Below are 23,168 nucleotides of genomic sequence, written 5' to 3'. Positions count from 1 at the left end.
GAAAATTGTTGAAGAAGAAAAGCTTGAAGGATGCAGTGAAGATGAGAGAGATTTATTCATATGTAACATGAGTGCTAGAGAAGCTCTACTATCAGCTCTTCCAGAGAATTAATACAGTCAGGTAAAGTCACTTGAAACATCGTATGAAATTTGGAAAGCATTAGAATCTACTTTTGAAGGTGATACACATGCAAAGAGAATGAGAATGTAGAATTGGATATGTGCATTTCAAAATGCTAAGATGATGGAAGATGAATCTGTAAGAAGCTATATTGGTAGAATATCAAAAATTGTTGCAAGAATTCGATCTCATGGTGGAGCCAAGGAAGAAGATGAAGTAATATAGAAGATCTTGAAAAGTTTGACACCACCATTCAAGCAAGTAGCTCTGATGATTCAGCTAGTAATGCCCTGCACTAAAGATTTCACAAAGGAAATGTTGCTTGAAAGATTAGAATCTACAAAAGTAGATTTGAGACAGTTTGGAAATCTAGCTAGAGTCGAAACAACTTTCAATGCCCTAAACATTCGACCTAATCTGACAAGGAGTGCAAGCACACCTGGAGATTTTGTTGGTAGCAACAGATCTGATGAAGACAAGAAGATTGAGGAAGGAATAGCCCTTCTTGTGAGAAGAGAAAAAGATGGTAAGAAAAATTTGTAATGTTGGACTTCTGATGAATTTGGTCATTATGCATCTAAATGTCCCAAACGAGAGAAAAAGTATAAGCGAATGTTTAAGCCTAGAAGAGATAGAGATAGAAATTGTTTGTATGCAAATGAAGATGAAGAATTTGATGAGAAAGGTCAAAGTGAAAGTGATGAAGATTTGGGATTTGTGGCTATCAAGGAAGATGATCTTGATAGAGATATTAGAGAAGAAAGAGCTCTAGTTTCCCAAGTGGAAAAAAAAATCTGATTGGATAATAGACAGCGGTTGTTCACATCACATGACTGGTAATATGAATAAGTTTGTTAAGTTCAAGAATCATGATGGAGGTATTGTTAGAGTTGGTAACAATGCAGCCTATCATATAACAAAAATTAGATCCATTACTCTTGATGGTAAAACTAAAACTGATGATGTTTATTTTGTTGATGGATTGAAGCATAACTTGTTGAGTGTTGGACAATTGGTGGACAAAGGTTATTAGTTGCAATTTACTGAGAAGACCTGCATTATTAAAGATAGAGATGGTAAGCTGATTGGAACAGGCACAAGATCCAAAGGTAATGTATTTCAATTGAACCCTACTGAAATGACATGTTTGGTAGCTAAAGTGGACAACAATTGATTGTGGCATAGAAGATTTTGTCACATAAACTTTGATAATATTGTGAAGGTTAGTAGCACATTTGCAGTCAGAGACTTGCCTAAGATCACAAAGCCTACTGATGTTGTGTGTAAAGAATGTATTTTGGCAAAACAGAAGAAAGTATCATTTCCTAGCAAGAAGTTCACTACCACAAAGAAGTTTGAGATCGTTCACACAAATCTAAGTGGTCCTTCTAGAACAAGAGGATTCTATGGTGAAAGGTACTTTATGATTTTTGTTGATGATTTCACTAGAATGATGTGGGTAGCATTTCTTAAAGAGAAATTTGAAGCTTTTGACAAGTTTAAGATATTTAAGAATAGAGTTGAGAATAAATCTGGTGTTAAGATAAAGTGTTTGAGATCTGATAGAGGAGGAGAATTCACCTCTAGAGAGTTTAACATATTTTGTGAAGAGAATGGAATCAAAAGACAGCCTGTCTTCACCTAGAACACCTAAGCAGAATGGGATTGCTGAAAGAAGGAATGGGTCATTAGCAGAAGCAGCAAGAGCGATGTTGTTTGAGAATGATGTTTCTAAGACATTTTGGAGAGAAGCAATCAATACAGTAGTATACACTCTAAACAAAGTACAAATCAGAAAAGGTATGAAAAAGACACCTTATGAACTATGATTTGGTCATTCACCATCAGTTAAGTATTTTAGAATATTTGGAAGCAAATGTTATATTTAGAGAGATGATGACATTGGTAAGTTTGATCCAAGAAATGATGAAGGTATGTTTCTTGGTTATTCATTGAAAAGAAAGGCATACAGATGTTTTAACTATAGAACTAAGACAATAGTTGAATGCGCAAATGTAAGGATTGATGAAAAAATTGGAACTAAGGAAAAGATGCTAGATTATAATTCAGATGAAGAAGAAGATAATTCTAGAATTGTTAGACACAATGCTGAAGTTTTCATTGAGACTAAAAATGATTTGCAAAATGATGTGCTAATTGTTGAGCAAAGAGGAGAGCAAAGATCTGAACCTAGAGAAGAGATAAGAGTTGAGATGTCAACTCCTACCTCTAACAGGAATCTAACAAAGAATCATCCTCCTGAGCAGATAATTGGAAGCAAAGACAAAGGTGTAATGACAAGAAACAGAGTAAATGAGGATATATGTTTGATATCTCAAGTTGAATCTAAGAGCACAGATGAAGCATGCAAAGATGATCATTGGATTCAAGCAATGAAGGAAGAATTAGATCAGATTGTGAAGAATGATAGTTGGGAGTTAGTTCCTAGACGTAAGAACAAGAATGCGATAGAAACCAAATGGGTATTCAGAAACAAGATGAATGAGCAAGGCGAAGTTGTGACGAACAAGGCTAGACTTGTATGCAAGGGATAGTCACAGCAAGAAGGCATAGACTATGAGGAGACATATGCACCTGTAGCTAGAATGGAAGCAGTAAGGATGTTTTTGGCTTATGCGGCAAATAAGAAGTTCAAGATTTATCAGATGGATATCAAATCAGCCTTCCTGAATGGAGAACTTGAAGAAGAGGTATATATTGAGCAACCTGAAGGTTTTCCTTTATCAAAAGACAAAGACATGGTATGCAAACTAAAGAAAGCTCTATATGGTCTAAAGCAAGCACCTAGAACCTGGTATGCAAAGTTGGACAATTATTTGGTAAAGCTTGGATTTGCTAAAGGTACGGCAAATAGTAACTTGTATTTGAAAGAAGTTGAGAATGGTTTGCTAATAATAGCAATATTTGTTGATGACATCATTTTTGGAGTTAATGATGAAGTAAGTGATAAGTTTGTTGAAGAGATGAAGAATGAGTTTGAAATCAGCATGATAGGAGAAATGAAGTTTTTTCTAGGATTGCAGATTGTACAAAACAGTGATAGTATTTTCATTTCACAAGCTAAGTACCTAAATGACTTGTTGAAAAGGTTTGGTTTAGAAAGTTGTAAACCTATTGGTACACCTATGATAACTGGTCACAAGTTATCCAGCAAAGATGAGACACCTGCAGTAGAGCAAAAATACAGATCCATGATTGGAGGTTTGCAATATCTGACTCACACCAAACCAGATATAGCAAATGCAGTTGGGATTGTAGCTAGATTTCAAGTTGATCCTAAGGAGTATCATTTTGCAATAGTAAAGAGAATATTCAAATATTTGAAAGCATAATCTGACTATGGAATTTGATATGATAGATCAAGTAATTTCACTCTATATACATATACTGATGCAGACTGGGCAAGCAGTATGGATGACAAGAAGAGTACCAATGGTGGAGCATTCTTTCTTGGAGGAAGATTGGTTTCTTAGCTGAGCAAGAAGCAAAATTGCATTTCTCAAAGTACAACTGAGGCAGAGTATGTTGCAGCAGCAAATAACTGTAATCAAGTTATGTGGATGAAGCAGATGTTGAAGGATATCAAAATTTAGTTTGAAGAACCTGTTATCATTTACTGTGATAACACAAGTAGAGTGAGTATGTCTAAGATTCATGTATTGCATTCTAAGACTAAGCATGTATCTATTAAATATATGTGTTGAGAGAGAAAGCAGTAGAAAAGGAGATCAAATTGGAGTATGTGAGTACTAAAGATCAGATTGCAGATATCTTTACGAAGCCTTTGCCTAAAGATACATTTGAGTACTTGAGAGGTATGCTTGGGGTTATGCCCTTGCCTACTTTTAAGTAGATGATACAGAGAGTGCATCAGTCCACTGGTACAAAGTACTATTGTTAGCCTAGACTGGATGCCGATGCTTCCCGTATAGGGGAGTATTTGTGATGAGCAGAGTTATTGAGGACTCTTAGTATTTGGTTTTGAATAGTGTCTTTGGCCACTCGAGCTAGCTGAAGACTTGGTATTTAATAATTGGTATGTTGTAACACTAAGATTGAGGCCTTTGACATTGATGTCAATGGGGGAGAAAATGCATGATAAACATCTCCTAAGGTATAGGGAAGAGTAGAGACTAGCTGAGTAGCAAACAGAGATCTTTATGGTATGGACAATGGTTTGATTGTCTGGTGATGTGCAGTTACAGACTGTAACGTCCCTTGTTGGTAGAACTCTTTAATTGCCTCCAATTTATTATTGGACAATTTACAAATGAATAAATTTGAATATATTTTTCACTTGAGAATGTATGAACTGGTGTTTTAACATATTAGTTATTTAATATCCAGTTGAAATATATTACTATTTCAAATTCCTTCTAATTAAATAACTTCTCAAATTATTATGCTTTATTATATTCCTTTTACACTTAATTCTTATTATTTTAAATACCTTCTCACTTCTCTTATTCTATGTTATTCTGTGATGTTTCCTAGATTCGTTGTTTTACTCTTTAAGAATCGCCCCTGAATGAAGTTGATGGCTCTGAAATACACATCAATATGTTTTGTTTACAATCAATCCCAGCCAATAGTTTGACAATTAGGAAGTATGTTGCAACATCTTCATAATAAATGGTACAAGACTGACATTTGTATATTGTCCAGCACAATGTAATTGAGTTCCTTCCGAAACAGAATTAATTTGATGTCTATCTATAAGTATATCTGCAAACTCCTCTTTACAATTTAAGATTCCTTTCACTTCTTTCCAATATTCTTTGATTCAGTACTTAGATCGGACATGTCATTAAATACAAAATGCTCTAAACCATTCGCTGTCTTGTGTATGATTTATGATGTGGAAAGTGACTGTTTTTCAGTTGTTGGATCTCTTACAATCTTGGTCTAATGAGTGCCGGAATATGCTTTGGGAATTCCAAATCTGAATAGTCTTCCTCTTTATGTTATATTCTTCCTGTTCTATCTCCCTTGTCTTCAGAATTTATTATCCTCTTTTATATTCCTTATACTGAATGGGCGTGTCCCCTAATATTGGTCCATACAGCAACAAGTGGTGAATCTTTGATTATTATTTTTATCCTTCTATGTAATCATCTCTTTCTTAATAAATCTCTTGTTGTCTTTCAATAACTAAGCTTTCATCTGTTAATGGTGAGTATTTACACCATTCATATATTTGTTGACCCGATGCACGAATTAGCATTTTGACATTTCTATTAATCAATGTATCTCTGAAATCATTCTTTAGCGAAGACCTTTATTATTATCACTAGTATTGTACGACATCCATTTGTGGCAGACGTTATCCACATTAGTTGTATTCTATATATCGTGCCTTGAGCATCAATTGATATTCGGCCGCTCCAATTATTTCAATCCCATGACACTATGACTAATGTTATGGGTTGCAGTCTTGCCGTAAGGCATACAATCTCTCAGACGGTATTAGTTTCTTTATGAAGAATTTAGTCTTCTTAAATTCCTCCTTTATGTTATTATAAATTTTATATTGATATAATAAAACATAATATTATTTATTATTATATAAATTATAATGAATATAATAATAGTATTACTTAAGATTCAATTAATATTGTTTTATCTTTATATTAAAACTATATTGTTATATACTAATAATCTCTTAGGTTGTATTTTATATATATATATATATATACACAATTATATTCATTTATCTTTATCATAATTTTAATTTATATATACGATTATATTGATTCTTAATAGGTTCGTTATTTCTCAGTATAAATTATTTATGTACTCAAATATCTTATTATTTTAAGTGTTATTTAAATATTATATTTATAATAGAAAATAATAATATATTATTATTTATTCTATTATTAATTTAGTTTAATTTTATTATTTAATCTTATAAATATGGGTACATGACACTCCGCCCTTCCTCAAATTGCTTGTCCTCAAGCAATATGAATTACTTGTATATCTTGCAACAACAATTTAATTTGAGATCAAAAACGTTAAATATGATATTAAATGTAAAATTTTATAAATGATTCAAAGGGTAGAACTTATCTTGATATATTATAGTACTTCTATGCTCCATGTTATGCATTTTCTCTTCCCCTGACGAGTACACTTATAATTCCTCAGGGTGGCTTTGTCTTTGTCCAAGACCTTATGGATATCCTTTAAGGTCTCATTTATGTCTTTAATCCATAGGAGAGACTTCATCTCTTCCTTGGCCTCTATGAACGCCTCTTTTAGGATGCATCCATCTTATAATCCTTGGGAGAGACTTTATCTCACCCTAACACCTCTATGGATATCTCTCTAAAGACTATCCATACCTATTAAATCCTTAGGAGAGACTTTATCTCATTCTAGGCCTCTATAATTTTTTCTGTAGTGGGGTGCCTTAACAATTCTCCCTAATCATAGTGTAGTAGGGTGCCCTGCTAGCAATTCTCCCTTTACTATCACTATAATAGGGTGCCCTTAGCGGTTCTCCCTCGACTATTCCTGTAATAGGGTGCTCTAGCGGTTCTCCCTTAATTACAGAGCAATAGGGTGTCCTGACCACGGTTCTCCCTACATACCACTGCAATAGGGTGCCTTAGCTATTCTCCCTTAATTAATTCTACAATAGGGTGCCCTAGCAGTTCTCCCTTAATTACAGAGCAATAGGGTGTCCTTACCGCAGTTCTCCCTATATACTACTGCAATAGGGTGCCCTAGCTATTCTCCCTTATTGCCCTCTTAGGAAGGTGCTAACAATAGGGTGTCATGAGCAGTTCTCCCTTAATTGCCACTCTTTCCTTTTATTAAATATTAAAGTTCTATTAATAAAAATATTTACATGTATGTATTGTTTGATATTTACATTTCCAGATCAGAGTATGACCAAAGTTGAACTTCTTCGAAGCTTCAATAATTCTCTAGTCCCATATCCTCTTTTGATCACTGTTCACACTCTTGTTCTAAAGCCTCTTCATTATTTATTTTGTGTGTTGCTTCTATTTGATAGAGTTGATTTTTCTTGTCACATTTATGTCCAGGTTCCCAAGGGCCTCTGCATCTAAAACATATGCCTTTCTCCAATTTATCCTCCTTTTGCTTTTGGGCCTCCTTACTCTGGCATTGGTGTCCTCTGCTCCATTTCTCTTTACAAAAATAACATTCTTTCTCTTTTTGGTCTTTGTGCGAATCTTCATTTTTATGCTCCGTCTTAGTTGAGAAATTCTTAGATCTTTCTTTTGATGAATTAGATTCCACTTTCCTAGCCTTCTGAATGGCTTCTTCCACCGTTTGAGGTTCTAATGGGTTAACTATATTTTTGATAGAATCCTTTAGGCCTTCAACAAATAGGTATGTATGCCTCTTTTGAGATAAATCTGCGACCATGACTGCAAGTTTTTGGAATTCATTAGAGAATTCTTCCACTGTTCCGTACTGCTTTAAATGGGTCAGTTCTTTGAAGTACCATTCAGGTTCAACTTGGCTGAATCGTTTTATCAGTTTTTGGGAGAATTCCTAATATGAGTTTATGTTTTGATGTCCTAAGGAGAGAAGCCCATTGTACCACCATTCATGTGTCGTGCCTTCTAAGTGAAGTATAGCAAATTGGAGTGTGTCTTCTTCCATCATTGGGCTAAGAGTAAAATATGTGTTTAATTTTTGAAGCCAAGCATGGGCTATCATTTTTCTTGACCCATCAAAGTTGGGCAATATCACTTTGTTTACCTTGTGTTTCAGATCTTTATTAACATATCTTCTTGTTCTTTTAGGAACTTCATGTTTTTGACCCTCACAAAACTCTGCAAAAGTTATGAGTTCCCTAATTTCGGGTTCAAGGTTTGCATAGGCTCTTGCATTCTCCACTGTGCTATTAATAGGTTGGTTTATTCCCTCCTCTTCCCTTTGAGTTTCTTCTCTTGGTAAGAAGGGAGGTCTTGGAATTCTAGATGATGATGATTTGTTAACATCTGATTCATTTGAACTCATATCTTTCACGTGGGAAGAGTTATTCCTTAGGTTATTAATGGAGTTCCCCGTGTTTTGTAATGCTTGCAGGAGGGCTTGATTTGATTTCTCCATTTGATTCAATATAGTTTGGTTGGTCTGGTTTGCTTGCTCCATATATGTTCTCACTTCATTTTCTAAGTTGTTCATTATAGTTTTATTTGTCCTTCTCTAGTACGTTTCCATAAGCCTTCACTCACAGGATGGCAAGATCGATGCTCTGATACCACTGTAATGTCCCTTGTTGGTAGAACTCTTTAATTGCCTCCAATTTATTATTGGACAATTTACAAATGAATATATTTGAATATATTTTTCACTTGAGAATGTATGAACTGGCGTTTTAACAGATTAGTTATTTAATATCCAGTTGAAATATATTACTATTTCAAATTTCTTCTAATTAAATATCTTCTCAAATTATTATGCTTTATTATATTCCTCTTACACTTAATTCTTATTATTTTAAATACCTTCTCACTTCTCTTATTCTATGTTATTCTGTAATGTTTCCTAGATTCGTTGTTTTACTCTTTAAGAATCACCCCTGAATGAAGTTGATGGCTCTGAAATACACATCAATATGTTTTGTTTATGATCAATCCCAGCCAATAGTTTGACGATTAGGAAGTATGTTGCAACATCTTCATAATAAATGGTACAAGACTGACATTTGTATATTGTCCAGCACAATGTAATTGAGTTCCTTCCGAAACAGAATTAATTTGATGTCTATCTATAAGTATATCTGAAAACTCCTCTTTACAATTTAAGATTCCTTTCACTTCTTTCCAATATTCTTTGATTCAGTACTTAGATCGGACGTGTCATTAAATACAAAATGCTCTAAACCATTTTCTGTCTTGTGTATGATTTATGATGTGGAAATGGACTATTTTTCAGTTGTTGGATCTCTTACAATCTTGGTCTAATGAGTGCAGGAATATGCTCTGGGAATTCCAAATCTGAATAGTCTTCCTCTTTATGTTATATTCTTCCTGTTCTATCTCCCTTGTCTTCAGACTTTGTTATCCTCTTTTATATTCCTTATATTGAATGGGTGTGTCCCCTAATGTTGTGATCTGGTTGCAAGATCAGAAGGAGCAGAGGTCCGGTTGACAGGATAGAGGAAGAGGAAGGAAGTACATTTTATTTCTATTATTTTACAAGGAATAATACAGAGATCATTTGGACAGTGGGTTCATTGGTCTTGCCCTTGAAGCTGTTTGGGTAGTGGGTCCAATTGTCTTCCACAACTCCTAACAGGGTTGGAATCTCCTAACAAGGATTCAAAGTCTCCTAACAGGGACTCATATGTATTGAATGTATCCATAGACTCCTAACAGGGTCCACCCTCTAAAAAGGAATATTTATATTAGTACATCATCTTGTGGGTACCATCCCCACCGAGGTTTTCCCTCTGATCAAGGGTGTCCCTAGTTAACATATCTAGTGTTATTGTGTATGAGTATCTTGTTGTGGTTTCAGTTTATATTGCTCATATGGTTAAGTTTGTTTAAGGTTGATAATTGTGATAATAGTTGGATAACTAATTCACCCCACGCCCCCCCCACCTCTCAATTATATCAATGGACTATATATTCTAGCAGTAGTAGGGTACTTCCTCAACCCTCAATTTCACTTCTCGCCATCCTTCTTAAATCCCAAGGTTAAGGTCATGAAGGGCCTCACTACATGCATTCCAAGGATGATAGCTAAAGTTGAGGTGAGAGACCTCGTTGTGTCTGAATTGGAAACTCAACTATATGCAAGGGGCAAGCTATTCTCTTCAGACTGGGCCAAGAGAGGAAAACGCACTCAAACCTCAGGCATAATATTTAAAATTTTGGAGTCTCACATGCATGATAAGTGGATAAAAAATAAAATATGTTTTCACCTGTCTTCTAACTCTTCAAGATTTTATTTTGCAAATGCTTGGATGCAAAATGGGATAGAAATGTCCCAAATCTGCAAAATTTGTCCTTTAAATCTTATGCTAGACATGTAGTTCATTCATTTGTGACCACAACTAGAGCTTGTTCAAGTCCATCCACAAGAAGTAAAGGAACGAGTTAGTACAGAAATACCTCAATGACCTTGTCTTTGTTAAAAATAACCTTCAGTTGTACAACACAAAGGTAGAGGAGACAGTAGCTAGTCCACTTGATTTCAATAACACAGATCCTTGCAATGAGATATAATAGGAGTAGCCTCCACTATTTACAGAGGATGTGATCTATGATTTAGAGATGCGGGCTATGGAGGAGGGTATGGATTAAAACTAGATGACATTGAGGAGGATGAGGAGGTTGAGGATGATGAGGAGCCATCATTGCCAATGCCAGCACCATCTACATCCAAGATGGAGGTTGAGTCACACCCAATTGTGTCGAGCAAAACCATAGAGTATTCCTAGGACTAGATTCCCTACCCCTCCCAAAGTTTTACTCAAGTTGGGTAAAGGAAGCGGAAGAGGTCGATTGTTTTGATGTTGTATTTACTTATAGTTTTACAAAGACAATTTGCTACTTTAGTTATGCTTCAAACTATCAGTCTACCAGCCATCCACATTCCACATGAGGATGTCATTTTGTACCCAATTTGCATTTAAATTTACCTACACTCAACGTCTTTCTTTTGTTTACTCATTTACTGACCCGTGAAATGCATCTCCTCATGAATTTTTAAAAAAATGTGCATTTCTATTTTAAGTTAAGTAATTTTTTAAGTTCTCAAGTTTTTTGTAAAGTATTTGCCAAGCTTTCACTGAGTTTTTGCTAGGCTTTTTTGGGAACCTTGGTGGTAGCCATAGTTTAGTCATTATAAATAATACTTTATGTTTTGGTTGGTCATGGCAATGTAATTATAACTGGTTCTTAAGTAATTTTAGGAAGTTGTAGAAAACAGTTTTTGGTATGCTCAACCATCGGGTGATTTATATATGTAAATTGGCATTTTTTGACAAAGAGAATATCATCCTGCCAATCGTATGTGCAATGTGTTTATTCTGAATTATTGTGTTTTTCATGTTCTTGCTTGAATCCACCTGTGTATTTTATGTATAAAACAATATACCCCATAGAGAGCAAACGGTATAGCGTCTTTTCCTTGTTTTTCATTAAAATAGTGACTTCTGTCACTTTAATGTCATCAGATTTCCACAATCTATGAAGTAGTTGCTCGTGTTTATGGAGTTGATTGTGTGTAAGTTTTTGCACCAACCTTTTGGAGCATACTTCGTAATTTATCATCAGGATGAAAGAGAGCACAAAGAGCAGGAAAGATTATGATCACGAAGTCTGGTCTAAAATGTTGGTACAAAAACTTACACAATTAAATCCGGAAACACAATCAACAAGGTTAATTAGTTGACTCTTTTTGCACAAAAATTTATGGTCAATGACTTAATTCAATTTGTGGAAATAACAGTTATTAACTCATAAAAGAAGGTAGTTACAAGGAGGCAAGTCTATATAAAGGAATTCAGAGAATACTGTAGGGAGTTTTGGATTTATGTTTTTTTGGGACAGCAAGAATTGAGTTGTATAACTCCATCAAATGAATGTAAGACATTTTGGAAGTGTCCTATTGTTGTAAGGTGATCATGTGCAATGTTGTGTGTCTTCTGATATGATAATAACATTTTGTGATCTTATTCCCATTTTTCATAAAGGCAATGGTTGTGTATATTTATGAGTTTTATCATAGTATATCCTTCTTTGGTACTTTCAAAGCATGTATATTGCATATAAATCAGATTTCCATCATATTCTTATGCATGGACTTTGACCTCCAATGGTGAAGTGAATAGAATTCAGGTTGCTTAGTTAAAATTTGATAGCATTTGTATAAATGGTGGTAAGGATCCTAAGGACTGTCAAGTTTTACTTTCTTTTTCAGGTAAACTCTATCCAAAAAATCAAAAAAATTGATCATAAGAGGGAGTTGCCTCTCTCAAACGCAAAGCAAGCTCATACTCTGGAAGTGATCAATCCAACTATTGGGAGCATATTGTCACTTCTCCATCATACAATTCACTGAAAATATTAAAGTGGCAAATCATTTTACCAACAGGTCACAAGTTTTTATAATTTGAAAAATATCTAGAAATTTTGAAAGACAGATAGATCCCTTTTAAAATAAAGCAACATATTCTATTAAACATATAAAAATTTAAATATTATTAAGTTATTTGAACACTATAGTACAGCTGAATACATTATATTATTTAATGATGTTAGGCCTCCACAATCCATAGTTATGTCCAATGTTGTTTCTAAGATAGATTGTGCGGAGGGTTTTTTTTCACCGGGATGAAGAATGCTAGAGGAGAAGAAAAGAATTTTGTTGTATACTGAAGAACTAAAGAGAAGAGCATGGGAGAACAGAGCGAGGTTAAAGGTGGCCCCAACACCAAGGAGAATATTGTTTTTTAAATCTTTGCATCACTCTTCTCCATTTTCTGTCATAATTATTTTTGCTTTATCATCTTTTCTCATTTTCCACCCTTCTGTTAATCTCTAACTTCCTTAAGTGCCCTTGATTCCTGTGCCAACTTTACTGTGTCTCTCCTCCCACTCTCTTCCTTTAGTTAATTGGTCTACAAGAATACTCATTTCTTTTCCTCTAGCATTCTTCGGCCTGAGGATGAACACCACACAATCTAATCTAGAAACAATACTGAACATTTATTTAATTTTAATAAAATTAGACATTACCTCACAATCCCTAAAATTTTGCCACCACAAAACTGAATCCTTCAACTCCAACTAGAGTAAAACACTCACGAATATCCAATTTTTTTAGTAAATGTAAGGCTCCCTAATTAGTTGAAAGAAGTAACATAAGCGTTAGGTCAGGAGATTCTATTCAATAGTACTACAAGTCGACTAATATTCATTCCTCTAAATGAAACTCTCTTATGTCTCATAGCGGGCTTAATTATTTGAGATAAGCAAGTTAATGAGGTGTTCAGTCAAAAAGCTCGATAAACTCAAGTCATGACTATTCAAGTCTTTGGAAGGCTCTTACTAATTGTAGCTACCTAAAAGAGTCAAATAAAATAAGCTGTGAAAATATTGAAGATAAATGACCTGGATATGATCGAGCACTGATCTTGCAGAGTTCAACGAAATGCCCCTCTCAGCAGACGGACCGCCGCATATCAACCCCACTCTTAACGCCCGCTTCTTCTTCTCGTCACCCTTACCCGGAGGTTCGCTTACGAATTGAACTGCCCCGCGAACATTGAAACTCCGTTTACTTGATCGGCCTTCAAATCGGCTACGTAAGCTTAAAGTATCCCTCAGTTTGGAATTAAAAGAGCTCAAATTGCTCTTAAAATTGCTTAATTTGGTCTCTCCACCGAATCCTTTCGTTGTTGGAATCCGCATTGGCTTTGAAATGTTATTTAGCATCCCTGAAGCCGCCATGACTGGCTGACCACTTTTAGCAGTAATTGTTCTAAATTAGCAGCCAGATAGCTTTTCAAACCCTTTCAAGCAGAGATTGCTGAGAAGGAAAGGAAAGGTATAACCAACATGATGGGAACAACTTGATACGTTCGCGAGATTCCCTGGAACGACGCAATTATAAATTGCTGGTCTGACGCATAAACATTTGGCGTTTATAAATGCCGGCTTCCTCATTGGGCGGGTTCTGGCGCATTATTTGAACGCTCGCTACAAAATTCGGAGATCAATGTTTGTTTGTTTTTTGTTTTTTTTGGTTAAGTGTCTCGAGCAATTGTTTGTTTTTTTGGCCTGGCTAGGCTTGGTTTAAATTTTTTGGTGGGAGCAGATAAGTTAGGGATTATATATTGTTATTTTTTGATACGAGGCGATGTCTTCTGCTCTTTGGAATTATTAGTCCCTGTGTAGACTTATGTTTTCACCTAGATTATTAATCTCTTTTTAAAAAGGTGAATACATGATATAAACTAAAGTGTTTAGCAATATTATTTATTAAAAATAATTTTTGAATAATTTTTAAAAAAAATCAATTGGCCCTATGTATTTTTCCTGGTAGTTTAAATATTTTATAGACAAGAAAAAATATCAAATTTCGTAAGCATTAAATGTTATTGTTGTGTTGACCTCTGGAGGGAGCATAGGAAAATGGAATGGCCTTTGCAGGCATACGACGGTTATCAGTAAATGATAATAAGGATAAGGATAAACAATTGTCCATGATTAATGTTCAATAATGACATGTGAGAGTGGAGAAGAAAGTCGGTGAGTAAAAAGGCGTAATAAATTTGGTAGTTCAAGATCTGCCTCTCACCAAAACTTAAAGCTCGCCTCTCACCAATTCCCTATTTCATTCGTGGTGACCGAGTCATGGCACACTACTCACACAGGTAGACGACAATCCTTTCACAGAAGACCCAAACCTCCAGGCAGCAATCATTCCAGACTGCGTGGTGGGGTAATCCGAAAGGTTTGCTAACATGCCTAGATTTTTTCAGTCGCTCAATAATATGCAAGCGCATGTGGCTCAACTCCTCACAACTCTCAAACTCTCTGAAACACCTGCAACATGTATTGTCACCGACGTATTCATCAAGTGGGTTGTTCCTATTGCAAATAGACTGTCTCTCCACTTTGTTTCGCTCTGACCAATGTCTATCACAAGTTTCTCCGTCTTTTATCACTTAAATCTGGGTATGGAACTTAAACTAATGATTTCACTTGCATGATTATGGGTTTTTTAGGAATAACAAATTGATTTGGGGGGTATTATCTTGTTGCAGGATTAGAACGATGGAAGGATTTTATTTATGGGTGGCTTCCTTTATAACCAACAGACCTCTCAAACGAATTGATCGCTCTGTCTCCTTTGGACAATGAAATAGCAGAATGCTTCGACAATGTGAGGACGGCAGATTGGATTGTGTTGAATTCCTTCTACGATTCCAAAGCCGTTGAGATACAGCACCACAAAACACTCATCTATGTTTCCTTCGACATCTTCATGACCGTGTCGAGAGGTCAGATAAGGGAAATAGTTGCTGGACTCATGAAGAGCGAGTGCTATTTCATGTGGGCATTTCATCCAGATAGAGAGGCCAGTCATTTGTTAGAGATGTTGTCGACTGGATTTCTAGAGGAATGTAAAGAGCGGGGCTTAATCGCAACCTAGTTTCCACAGGCGGAGGTTCTAAAACATCCTGCGTTGGGAGGGTTTTTCAGCCATTGCGGATGGAACGCCGTTACGGAGAGCATTTCGACGAGTGTTCCCATGTTGGGGTTTCCACTTATAGTGGATCAGTTCTCTAATAGCAGGCTAATGGCTGAGGAATGGAAGTTTGGATTAGATGTGAAAAAGGCAGAGGATGGGAATAGGATTATAAAAGGTGAAGAAATAGAGGAAAATATTAGATTGTTGCTAGAAGGGAAGGAGGGAGTAAGAGTGAGAAGAGCTGCAGAGAGATTAAGAGGCGTGGCAAAGAAGGAAGTGAGTAAAGGACAGTCTGCAACTAATTTTGAATTACTGGTGAACAGATTCAAGGCAATATGATAAATTGCTTGATTCACAAATCTTTTCAGTTTGACATGTGATATTTTGACTGAACTGCAATGCATTGTTTTGTCTAGATTTATAACTGGATCAAAGCTCTCTCTTTTCTGTGAAAACTACTTTATGTGGTTGTATATGTCAATGATGACTTCATGTTTTAGTATGGTAATAGCAATAGCCACACCTAGATGTTATCTTGATTATTTCTGATTTTAAATACTAGCCTGGTGCATTAGTTCATACAAGACATAATTTGTTTGTCATCGAGTTTAAAACACCTTTATAATGGTACTAAAATCATTAAAAGAAGATGGGCTAAATAAATATTCTAAATAAAAAGAATTTATTGTTAAAATCCAAGTATATTGTTATATTTTTTTATTAGTCCCTGCCTTTTTGAAGGCAAAGACTATTATTTTCATCACACTTAATAAATAATTAATTGGCAGTTGAAAATCCCTTCAATAGGAAATTTAAATTTTATCTTATTGTTTCCATTGTCTCCATTTTCCATAATTTATTATTCATTGATTTTCCCATTGATGTAAAAATGGATAATGAGTGGCTTACATCCCTGTGACGCTCATAATTTTACCTCTTGAATAGTGGGGTGAAAATTGATTATCTAAGTTGAAGAATTCAGATGGCTTGACCAATGTTGCTCTGGTGACATGGATATGGTCACTATTGCATCACTAGCTTGTAATGACCAAGTCCTCCACTTAAAATCATTGCATTCAATCTTACAAGAGATAAAACCCTTTGAGAATAATCAACACGCTTTTTTACATACTCTCCCTCTCTGAGAGGGTTGTTTTTATTTGTCTCTATAGGGAGAAATTGCTCTCACGACATGTATTGAATCCAAGCATTTTCTTTCAATTTGATTCTTTTTTGGGTTCTTCACAATTTATATCTTGTACCTATATTGAACCCAATATAAACTCACTTTCCAATCTATTGCATGTTTACTTACTCTATCTCGTCCAATGACAAAACACCGTACCTTCCAAGCCATTACTGTGCACTAAATCAAGTGTTAAAATTCAATATTTTGAACTTTTGTTATACACGTAATAATGTTAGGAAAAATTGGCTTCAAATGCAAGGCTTTTTTCCAAATACATGTCCTCCTAAAAATTCCTTATGAATGACTTCAAATTTAAGGCTTCTTCAAATACATATGTTGGCAAAAATGGCCTTCTTCCTTTGAACTTAACACTTTCATTTCCATCATTGCTTTGGTCCGATACGTGTCAGTGCCTCAATGAATACACTAGCAGATGCTTACGACACTAAAATAACAAATATCAATCTACACACAAAATCATTTTTGAATACCCTTTGGTCATGGTTTTATTATTTTTATCTTTATTGTTTATTTCACCATAGACATTAGCATAATGGACCAAAACATGGATTTTATAAATGTCCACAATAAATAATTACCCCACACTCTGCAATAACTCTTTATAATCTAATGATTTATTTCCCAATCTAGTTGAGAGGTCCCATGGTGGCACACATAGGGAGAATAGAGGAGATTAACAACTTGTGCATTGTTGTTTTCTGTTATATTTGCAGCTAGTAGCTAATAAAGTTTTTCACATTCTTGGTTGTGTTTTACATCCATGCTAGAGATGTATTTCAAAACTAGTTTAAATCTATCTTATTCTAGGGTGTGCTTTTGATTCAAGTCATCATTGCTTCAATTCTAGGATAATCCAATATATATGTTTATTTGAGCTAAATCATATACTCAAAATTGAGGCACCATCTGGTACATATGGTCCAAGTGTAGAATCATGTTTTGTGTTTTGTTGGGTTATGAATAAGTTATGTTGGATTCACATGGGGTCTCCCTTTTTCTGTTGAGATTCTTTGTTTTTCAATAGATTTTTTATTCTATTTTCCATGCATATTATTAAACCATGCCAATTCCTAATTAGCATTATAGAATCCTATAACATTTGAAGTATTGTTTGTCTTCAATTTCCAATTTCATATTCCTACTCCATTTTAGCCTTGAAATTTTTATTTCTTTTGTCGATCCATCTATACCCGTTTTCTAAACTAACTTTGTCAAATTTATTTGAAGTCTTCAAATATTTTGATAGTTCTTTCCATTATCTATTTCAGTCAGCTAGTTTTTATTTATAATTTAGTGAACCTCTAAGTTGGAAGTGTGACATGTTGAAAAACATTCTAAAAAACATATAAATAATAATAAAGTAGAGATTACTATGTTTCTAGATCTACTATAATAGGATTAGAAAATTAATTAAGTATTGGATGAAAGATACCATTCTCTAATCTACCAAAGGAAAATTATGGGACAAATTTAAGACATTAAATGCTAGAAAATCTTAAAAGAAATATAGATTCATGGAAAATGCTTAAGAAGTTGCCTCTTGCATTGAAAATTTTAATGACAATGACATTTACACGTTGCTACATAACAAGATTGACATGAGAATATCATGCATAATACTTGCAATTCAAACCACAAAGTTGCAATTTTCTATACCACCCACCACATAGTATTTTCCAAGTAATAGATTTTGCTAAAACAATGATGGTGAAGCTCACTAAAAATTGCTACCATTTCTTAAAAAGTTGTAAAAACACAACAGTTGCATAGTACACAAGAATCATAGTGTGTACAAGCATACCACAAAAGACATTGTCAAGTTAACTAAGCATCTACAAGTATGCATTAATTCTTGACTAGCCTACGATTTTGGTGAATTGTCTTCTACCTAAAAGAAATTTTCAGCCTTTAATTTGATCTTTCAATTGCCCATTTTTTTTATTCCACAAAAAATAGCAATATTTTTGTATTCAATTTGAATACTTAATAAGCACAATTTTTTCCCTTCAAAAGGATAGTTCTCCGACAAAAATATTGCCCAGACTATGGTGTATGTGTTTTCTTAGTGTTTTCTTCTGCTAGATCCCAATGTTTTAACCCTCCATTTCTATCAAATGGTAGGGACTAAAGCTCCATCAGAGCTCTTGTATTTGATTTGTGGCTTCTTGAATTAAATGGATATTTATTTTCTTTGAGCGTAATCAAAATTGTACGTTAAATAGTCTATTTTTAGAATAATGATTTAAATTAAGATAAATTTAGATAAATACTAAAAGATGTTTTTCCTAATTAATATTGTTTAACTTTGGTAAGTTAATATCTTATAATGTTGATTTGACTTTTTGAAGACTGAATTCTATATGATTGATGAGAGTAATCATATAGATTTATAAAAATTTATATTGTGAAAGTGTAATATAATTATATAACATAATTTTCGTAAAGTAATAAGGTATTTAATTTATGTAGTGGAAAAATGGCAAGTAGAGCGAAAAAAGCGAAACAAGCAAAAAATGTGAATTTCTCAAACGCAAGCAGGCAATTCACAAGCAGAACCACAAATGGCAAAAGAAAAGGGTTTGCCCGTGCAAACCGACCACTCTGGCATAATCCGAGGAGCCCTTCCATGCAGTAACGGATGGACAATTCAAAGTATGCAAGGCAGTCTGGGGTCGAAACTTCAAACATTTTTTCCCCATTGGTAGACCCATATGCTGAGAATTTTGAAAATCCTACAATCTGTTGCCATAAGTGGCATCCATTATGCCAATTGGTGGAAACTCAGAGCAAGGCAGAATTTGGAATCCACACTACAACAAGCTTAGACAAGCAAATTTATGTTTTCAATGCCACTAAATATGCAAACCAAAATCTAAATTCCTTTTACTTAAGGCAAATGGGTTTTGATTTTCATCCACTCGAAGTATCTCCAACGCATCAAATGGAGTCCACCTCTCTGCATTCATCGACCATTTATATCTCTCTGCATCATAGGGAGCCTTCCTTCCCCAGGCAAACCTAGTACATTCCAAGGCTTCTCAACCCCTCTTAGAAGATCATGAAGACAATGTACTCATCATTAGTAATCAAGAAAGTGAGGAATATTGGCAAGATTGTCAAGATTTTGGTCTTTTTGCCTTTTGGAACAGCCCTAAAGCAGAGTGACACCATTCGATTGATTGGTTGGAGGACCTCTGTGGTCGTCAGGTAAGTATCTCACATTATTCTGATAGATTAATTTTTATGCTTTGCTATGATGGTGAAGTGAAAAGAGAATTTTTTAGGGTTTCTGAGTGTTTGTTTAAGGGTCATGCAATCAATTTTTTTGATTGGGTCCCTAACTGTAGAGAAGACAATTTAGATCTAATTATGCCTACATGGTTTGTTCTTAATTCTTTCCCACCAGAGCTAAATCTAATAGGTATTATTAGAAGAATTGGTAGATCAGTTGATGAACTAATTGGTCTAGATGCTACTTTTGAAAGTTGTAATAACTTAAAACTTCTTATTAAACAAAATGTGAATAATTCAAACCCTAAAAAATTGAAGCTAATTACAAACAGATCTACTCACAATTTAAACTTTTAGAAGTATGATAGTAAGATCTTAGAAATTATAAGGCTCGATGATGAAAGAAGTTCTTCCTTCAGATTTCTTCCCAGAACATCCAACCTTGACTACTATCTATCTGAGGTAAGTAAAAGGAAATTGAGCTTGAAACAGGGAAAGCATGCATCAGGAAAAAAGTGGTCTACAAACATAAAAGATGAAACTATAAATTCAAGGGCAAACAAATTAAAGGAAAAGAAAGTAAGGAAGGATAACAAGGTAGGACATCAAGATAAGGAAGATCAGCAGGACAAAAATTATATATCAGCAGTATATAAATATGAGAATCTTTAGAATGACATAAATAACTTCTCAGATATGAATAAGGCTAAGGGACTCCCCTTGGATCAGCCAGCACAGAAGGATAACTTAAGTCCCATGAAAGAGTCTCCTAAAGACTATAATAGACAGAGACTACAGAGTATAATCATGGATGACATGAAGCATAGGAAAAGAGAGAGAGAGGAAATCTAAGAAAAAGAAAGCAACCAAGAAAGCAAACAATGAAGCAAAAGCTCAATCAGAATCTAATCCTGAGGGTTATAAGGAACCAATAGTTTCACCAAGATATTTAGAGGACGGGGAATAGTCATTACTAATTAAAGTTTCAGCAAAGTATGAAAGAGGATCAGAAGATAATATCTCTAAACTACAAAGAACGGAACCATCTCTGACAAATGTTACCAATGAAAAGGAGCCTATCAAAAGGTTAACCAAATTTTGGCAAACCCCATCTGCAAAGAAAGATTATTCAGAGAACAGTGATAGATCACAAGTTTCAAAAGAACTTAACTCTAAAGATATTCCTATTCAAGATTTTCAGAATTTTTTGAATCAGAAAGTGGATAGGAAAGAAGAAATAGAAATAGAATGGCTAAAAAAGGAGGAGATAGATTATATAGAAAAACTATTAGAAGAGCTAAGTAAGGTTTTTGATTTTGATAATGAGGATAAGAATAACATGACACAAAAAGAAGAGCTCTTGAAGAAAGTTCTATAGTTGGGAGGAGATAATTATACATTTACAGATCTTAAGAGGGACTTGCTATCATTTGAACAGGTGGACGAAACTGTCAAATACTCAAAGATTGAAAACACATTTGAAGAATATGAAGATATAGATACTGAATTACAAAAAGATTTATCAGAGCAGTTACTACAAGAAATGGAATCCAAGGATAAGGAAATTGTAAAAGAAAAGGAAGAAAGTACTAAAAATGAGATTGTTAAGTGTGCTCAAGAAAATTTGGAACAATTGGGCATTATGAAGAACTTGGAAGGAAATAAATTTCCTAATTGCGGGAAGATATCAACAAAAAGAGGTAGAAAATCGCTCAAGGAGCTTAGAGAAGCAGATGGTAAAGCTCGTGAACAACAAAAAATAGTCATCTTTTCAATAAAGGGAAGGGGAAGAGCCTTCCCACGGAGCCATGAAGATCACTTCATGGAACGTTAGGGGCTTAAATGCCCCTAACAAAAAAAGAATTTTGAAACAAAATCTAAATAAGTTTGAATCGGATATTATATTATTATAGAAAACTGAGCTGAATAAATTAGAAGGAATAAATTTAGGTAAAAAGTTAGGTAATTAGAGTTTTAGCATGCATGAATCTATAGATGCATCTGGGGGTTTAGGGTTTATATGGAACCATAGGAAAATTTCTTTAGATATTTTAACATCTAAAAATAATTAGATTAGTGGTTTAGTTAACAGTGTCAAATCTAATATCAAGTTTATTCTCTTTAATGTTTATGGACCAGTTAGTACCTTAGAGAAAAAGATAGTTTGGAAAGAAATTAGTCTGTATATGGGAAATTTTCAAAATATTCCAATAATTCTAGGAGGAGATTTTAACACAATTCTTAATCTGAATGAAAAAATGGGGGGAGTTTCATGAATCTCCCAACCCATGAAGGATTTTAATGAATGGTACATAGATCATAATTTGATTGATATTCCTTCTAACAATGAGATATATACCTGAAACAACAAGTGAAAGGATTTCGCATACATTGCGGAAAAACTAGATAGGTTTTTCATCAAAGGAGATCTAGAAATAAATAATCTTAACATCCAGACTTCAGTACTGCCTATTGTTGGCTCTGATCATTTCCTTGTCAGATTGGAGCTGATCGAACCCCATAAACCCATTAGAAGTTCATTTAAACATGAAAAAAATGTGGTTTTTGGATTCTAGTTTCTTAGATAATATCAAAGTGTGGTGGACTCAAGGCAAGTTTGTAGGATCAAAAATGCTTGTTTTTGTTTCTAAAATGAAGATGCTTAAAGAAAATATTCTTAGATGGAACAAAGATCATTTCAAGAATATTTTCAAAGAAAAATTAGAAATTGAAGATAGATTAAAAGAATTAAATTTAGAAATTATTAAACATGGCATGAACAACGATAGTTATGAGTTAGAAAAAGAATTACTGGCTAGACAAGAAGATATCTTGACTAAGGAAGAAATTTTTTGGAGACAAAAGTCCAAAGAAAGGTGGCTTGAAGAGGGAGACCGGAATACAAAATATTTTCACAACTGAACCCTCTATAATAGAACAAAGAGCACTATAACTAGGATAAAAAATTAGGAAGGAATAGTAACTGATAAACCATCTGAAATTGTTGAAACTTTTGTCAATCATTTTTAGCAATTGTTAAACAACATGGAAGGGTCAAATAGAGTAGAGCAAGACAAAATGCTTGGAGTAATTCCCAATTTGGTTTCTCTAGAAGATAATAAAGCTTTAAATCAACCAATCACGCTAGAAGAAGTAAGAAGTGTAGTATTTAATATGAATCCAGAGAAATCCCTAGGACCAGATGGATTTCAGGCCTTCTTTTATCAAAAATGGTTGGATATTCTTGGAAGAGATATTTGGGAGGCATTAGAAGCCTCAAGGAAGGGTGGTTCCCTTATGTCAGAAATCAACCATTCTTTTCTCACCTTAATTCCTCAAAAGTCCAAGTGATTTTAGGCCTATAGCATTATGCAATACCATTTATAA

At 34.3% G+C, this 23,168-nt stretch overlaps 1 protein-coding gene and 1 pseudogene across 4 annotated transcripts in view; one reads left to right on the top strand and one right to left on the bottom strand.

The window, feature by feature from the left end:
* LOC149550625 (D-alanine-D-alanine ligase family) overlaps positions 1-13,996 on the bottom strand; it is a 332,888-nt gene extending 318,892 nt beyond the window's left edge. Inside the window, exon 1 of one of the 3 annotated variants that reach the window (XR_016354220.1) lies at positions 13,255-13,759. Coding sequence is in view for 2 of the 3 variants with exons in the window: in XM_089793611.1 (XP_089649737.1) it covers positions 13,255-13,593 (339 nt within the window). In the remaining variant the exon portion in view is untranslated. Of the gene's footprint in view, positions 1-13,254 lie in introns of all 3 variants that reach the window. The other 2 variants (XM_089793611.1, XM_089793612.1) reach the window with 2 other exon arrangements.
* A 281-nt stretch (positions 13,997-14,277) lies between these two features.
* On the top strand, positions 14,278-15,882 carry LOC149550624 (UDP-glycosyltransferase 86A1-like; annotated as a pseudogene). The gene is made up of 3 exons (XR_016354300.1): positions 14,278-14,312; positions 14,407-14,823; positions 14,913-15,882. The product of XR_016354300.1 is annotated as a UDP-glycosyltransferase 86A1-like (transcript).
* Positions 15,883-23,168: the final 7,286 nt, after the last annotated feature.

This window comes from Cupressus sempervirens, chromosome 7 (assembly GCF_028749045.1).
Source record: "Cupressus sempervirens isolate cs-2001-9-10 chromosome 7, ASM2874904v1, whole genome shotgun sequence".
NCBI lineage: Eukaryota > Viridiplantae > Streptophyta > Pinopsida > Cupressales > Cupressaceae > Cupressus > Cupressus sempervirens.
The sequence above is the reverse complement of the archived record's forward strand: the minus strand, read 5'-3'. Positions and strand labels throughout refer to the sequence as shown.